The 5,431-nt window shown below is 41.4% G+C and overlaps 1 protein-coding gene across 1 annotated transcript; it reads left to right on the forward strand.

The window, feature by feature from the left end:
- LOC135619014 (transcription factor bHLH148-like) lies at nucleotides 1-988 on the forward strand. The gene is made up of 2 exons (XM_065120554.1): nucleotides 1-137; nucleotides 213-988. The coding sequence occupies exon 2, from the start codon at nucleotides 273-275 to the stop codon at nucleotides 846-848; it is 576 nt and encodes a 191-aa protein (XP_064976626.1). The 5' UTR covers nucleotides 1-137; nucleotides 213-272; the 3' UTR covers nucleotides 849-988.
- Nucleotides 989-5,431: the final 4,443 nt, after the last annotated feature.

Below are 5,431 nucleotides of genomic sequence, written 5' to 3' on the forward strand. Positions count from 1 at the left end.
ATCAGCCTCCTTTCCTTTATAAGGCGTCTCCTCTCACCCTTCCTTCCCACTCCTATCCAATCCATTTGGATCGATCGATCGATCGATTCCGAATCCCCTAGAGCTTTCCATAATCCCCTTGTTAGAGGATTTGTCAGGTACGAACCCTAATCTGATCCCGTGTTATTGATGGGTGATCTTCGTTTCGGTTCTTCTGATCTAGGTATCTGCAGGCGATTTGGACGGAGGCCTCTGAGGGATTCGTGTCGGAAGGTGGTCGTTTGTGGTTTGGGATGGCGATCTCGAATGCGGAAGGGGAGTCGGCAGCTAAGGAGGGCGGAGGGGGGAGGAAGCGGAAGCGCCGGGAGGAGCCGTCGCTGGCCAAGTGGAGGACGCAGGGGGAGCAGAGGACCTACTCCACCAAGCTCATAGAGGCCCTCCGCCGCGTCCGCCGTTCGCCTCCGGCGGGGGCGACCTCAACCACGCACCACGCGCGGAGCCGTGCCGTCAGGGAGGCGGCGGACCGGGCTCTTGCGGTTGCGGCGCGCGGCCGGACGCGGTGGAGTCGCGCGATCCTCTCCGGCCGGACGCTCAAGCGCAGGATCCGGCCGAGTTGCTTCCGGCCGAAGCCCGTCGGCTCCTCGGCCGCCGCCCGGGCGGCGGCCGAGAGGGGCAAGCCGGTGACCCTGGAGAAGAAGGCGAGGGTCCTGGGCCGGCTGGTCCCCGGCTGCCGGAAGCTGTCGCTGCCGACGTTGCTGGAGGAGGTGTCGGACTACATCGCGGCGCTCGAGATGCAAGTGCGGACCATGAGTGCCATCGCCGACGTTCTCTCCGCCGCGTCATCGGCGCCAGCAGCGGAGCCGATGTGAGGCCAAGGCGACGGTTGGAGGTCCTCATCTTCTACTCTTCCTATTCTTGTTGGTTTTTTTTATCCCTCTTAATCTCCTTAGAATTCATGATGTAATTTGTTGTACATTTTTATTAGTATCATCTACTTTTGTTTGTTATCGATCTGTCGTCTTCTATCACAAGAGGGTTTTGCATGTGCTGCCAATCTCTGATTTGCTGTCGCCGGTCGCTACTTTGGCATTTAGGTTAATATACGTGGTACTTCTTTATTGGGTCTCTTATTCTTATGGATGAGCTCAATCTTTATCATCCTCGTTACATCTTCACACGTCACGACATTGCACTCGGCACCACCATTTCCTACTCTCATCCCACCTGTTCCATCCACCAAAGGAAGAGCGAGTAGATTGTGAGAAGATACATACATATATGTACTGATCTTGGTGGACATCAGAGTGGGTGCCACCCATCAATTCAGGAGTCCCATCCTTTGGACTCATGCTTTGGCAAACACACATCAAGCCTTCCCCATGGTGTGTTTGCCATGAGGAATGCAAGGTTGAAATGGGTCTCCCGGAACAATCATCATCTTGCCACGCATCTTTTTCCATCAAATTGAGAGTTGGGGTACACAGTTCCACATACAAATAGATTTTATTTTATTTTATTTTTGGTAGTGTCATACTTCAGAGTCTGGAGCTGGAGTTCATGTGAATCTGACATTACAGCAGGGAAAAAGGAGAGTTTGAACCATTGGATGGGTGGGTGGATCCAAGGGAAAAGTTGAGGGCAACAAACAAAGCAGAAATAAGTGTGTCAACTGCACAGCACATGAAAGTTAAGGATGAGAATAAAGCCATGTGAGTGGGCATCATGTGTTCATGGTGAACATGGGGTCCTTTCTCTCTGGCTGGGGCTGTTTCCCATGGCCAGGGTGTTTGTGTGAATCAATGAGGTGAGCAACACTAGACAAGTTTTTACTGCCATAGTAATAACAGACTCCACAGGCCTCCAGGGAAGTGAGGAGAATGTGAGCTGGCATCTTAATATGGTTTATGCACTCCCCAAGAAGAGAGGAGAGAGAGAGAGAGAGAGAGAGAGGGGAGGAAAAAGACAATGCAGAGTAGCAGGTGATCCCAATGGCTATGTCAAGCTACAACCTCTTCACAACTCTGCACTGCACTCCCCTGTTGCACCGTGGATGTGACTCCACCAGCATTGATTTCCCAGGTGGGCTGTCTCACCACAGTTTGTGGGGTGTGTGTTGTGTGACATGAACCGTGTATGAGTGAGCTCCACTAATGTGGCCAATAAAGAGTATGGTGATGGAAGAGGGGGTATGGGGGGGTCCCTGTGTTGTAGGTCTTTGGCACACATTTGGGATTCTTTTGCTCTGATTGCCAACAAGCTGACCATGTGGGAAGGGGGCATGAGTGCAGTGATGGCTGGCCCCTGCCCATTTAAAGTGTGACTTGTTTTTGGACTCTTGTGCCTCTGATGTTACAGCTTGATTTCTGGCTCATTCCCAGTGTAGGAGGTGCTGTATCTTGTCATGTTGCTTGTGGAAGGAAAACTCAATCCACAGAAGTTGACAACATCACATGATCCACTGGTGTGTATTGTTGGATCATGAGCAGTATCTTCTTGTTTGTGGCAGGCAGTAGCAACCACACCCCTCTTACCCTCTGCTCTTCTTTTTCATCCTCATAAGTATGCAGCCCTGGTCAATGAAATCTTTCAAGGTGGCAAATGATGCATGAGGGAGAACTCATTTCAGTGTTTCCATGTAACTCCTCTCTTTGCAGGATTGCATATGCTATGCACAGAATATGAATACTATGTAATTAAATGATCAATATCTTTGATGATCACCACAACAGATGACTGAAAATATAGTTGTGTGTGTGTGTGTGTATATATATATATATATAATGCACTAATCACTCTTACTATGACACATGATAAGTATGTGTAGCCTGCATGTGCATCCCACTGCAATGCTTAGAAGCTTAGGAGGAGGAAGGAGCTCTCCATTAATAACAACAATAAGAGGAAGAAAGACTCATTTGCCAGAGTTTGTTACCTGGATTTTTCAACTACTGATGCCTTTTCTATTGCTAATATAAGTTAGCATTTTCTTGAGAAAATAAATGAAAAGAAAATCTCCAAATCATTTCTATCATGAGAAATGAAAAAAACATTTTTTTTTTGTTTTCATAGGCCACAAATAAAAAAAAAAAGAATATACTTTATTTGTTTTTTTCCCTTCAACCTAATATTATATTATTTTTCTCATGTGAATAATGGTATCCCAACCACTAAGCCAATAACTCTCCAAATCCAACTTTTGCTAACAAAATCATGTATCTGTGTAGCTTAATAAATGCTTTCTTTTAGAGAGGGAGAGAGTCAACGTCTACTATCATGATGTTCTATGCCAACATAAGTGACCTGTGTTCCTTCGTACCTAGCGTGAAGCTTCCTTGGTTCACTGGCTCAAAATGAGAAGGACAAAAAGTATTTGACTGTTCTTTTAAATTATTTTGTTATTACTTAAAATATCATATATATATATACATATATATATACATATATATTTGTATAAATATAGAAAAGATAATAAGCTTGTCAATTGGTTGGCAAATAATCCTAAATCAACTAAGGTTAACAATATTTGGAGATCAAATGTAGATTTGTCTGTTGATTCACTCATATGTAATGTAAAGGGTGACTTCTATGCTCCTCTTAGTAGGTGATTTATAAAGGCCCAAAATTTATAATTAGGTTTCATCTTCCTCTTGTTGGCCTCCTGTGATAGATCTCTTCAACGCTCTCAAATGCAGAGAAGCATAGTGGCAGTGATCGCACAGGACGCGGATGGCCAAACCATGCACCTCCCGCTGCTGCATGCGGCGCCAATAGTGGCTTCCACCAACGTGGCCACAGTCTGAGAAACCCTAATCCTAGAAGAAAAAGGTTGTCCATGGTGGCCCTTGCAGCAGCAGCACTAACACATGAGCTCTCTCCAAACTCACATGGGGGACACGCCTTGTCCACGTAAAGAGCCAAAGACAGAAAGGTGGAGGCCAAAAGTAGGGGTCGGTGTTTGTTCGACCTGCTTTTTCTTTTTATAGTGTTGCCATTAGCTCCCTCATCAGGGTTGGCAATGATGATGGCAGAAGAAGAAGAAGAAGAAGAAGAAGAAGAAGTAGAAAGAAGAAGGGAGAAGGGAGGGGGGGGGCGGGGGGAGGGTGGATTCGACGACTCAGGAGGCAGTGTCTGCACTGCATGTGGCTTGTCGGCGGCCACCGGGCGGCTGCTGCTCTCTTATCCCTTACCGACTAATTCTTATGGATAGAACTGATCCATATGAAAGAAAAGATTTGCCGAGAGGCCAAAGTTGACGTGATCATTTAACTACTATCCATGGAAGAAGACCATGTTCATGTAGTATGTGAAGAAGATCAGCATAATTTGGTGCTTTCCACTGCAGATATACTTTATGAGACTGCCTTTTTATTATGAGTCTTTTTTTTCTTAAAAAAATTAAACTTTTGATAAGATTAATTCAAACAGTCCAAATCACATGGAACAAAAGATAAAAATATATTATAATAAATAAATAAGGGTGAAAAAATTTGTTGGGATATGATTATTTTTTTATTTAAAAAATTCTTTTGACTAATATAAATAGATGTTCTTACATAAATTATCCAAATCATTATATATTAGAAATACTCTTTATTTTTCCTTGAAGTTTTATACAAAGCCAACAAGTTTGGTATTAGGCTCTGATTCAAAGAAGACCAACAGAAGTATGTTGATTAAAAGAGAATAAGAGATCAGTAAATTTGGAAGATAACAAAAATAAGAAGATCACACATGGGAGTAAATGTTTCCAGTCAATTTGTGCTTATCTTTAAAATTGAAAATCATTAGTTTTATACCATGAGAATTTTATTTATTTCACAAAAATTATAAAATTTATAGAAAATGATTTCATCAAGTATAATCTATAGGATTTTAATATTACTAAAAATAAAAAATAAAAAATAAATAAGAACATACAAAAAGATGCAAGAGCTCTCTACATGCTATAATAAGTAATAAATGAGTCTTTATTTCTCGATCATGTCAACATCAAAATCAACTTAAGCCTAAAAAATATTAAAATGTACATTTGGAGGTATGGACAAAGTAAAAGTCTTAAAGTTTTAAATTCTTCGATATAAATTTAAAATATTTATGATAATAGATCGTGAATCTATAACTAATTTTTTTCTCAAAAGTCTCTTTTATTGTAAACTAAATTTGGTCTTATGGTGAGAACCTAAAATATCAAACAGTAGTAAAAAAATATTTTATGATATTTATTATCAAAATTTCATATAATTTCTAATATTTATAAAATAAAATAAAAATATATAAATATATTATTTATTAATGAATTAATATGCTTAGTTTTAATTCATAAACAAAAAGTAAATAGATCTTCAAATAAAACTTTAAAATATGCTCTTTAAATGAAGATAGATAGAAGAAGGGTCAAAAGAAAATTTTAGAAACCAAATCTCAAAGAAGAGATTAGAATGATAAAAATCGT

The sequence above is a fragment of the Musa acuminata genome, chromosome BXJ2-8, assembly GCF_036884655.1.
Source record: "Musa acuminata AAA Group cultivar baxijiao chromosome BXJ2-8, Cavendish_Baxijiao_AAA, whole genome shotgun sequence".
NCBI classification, from domain to species: Eukaryota; Viridiplantae; Streptophyta; class Magnoliopsida; order Zingiberales; family Musaceae; genus Musa; species Musa acuminata.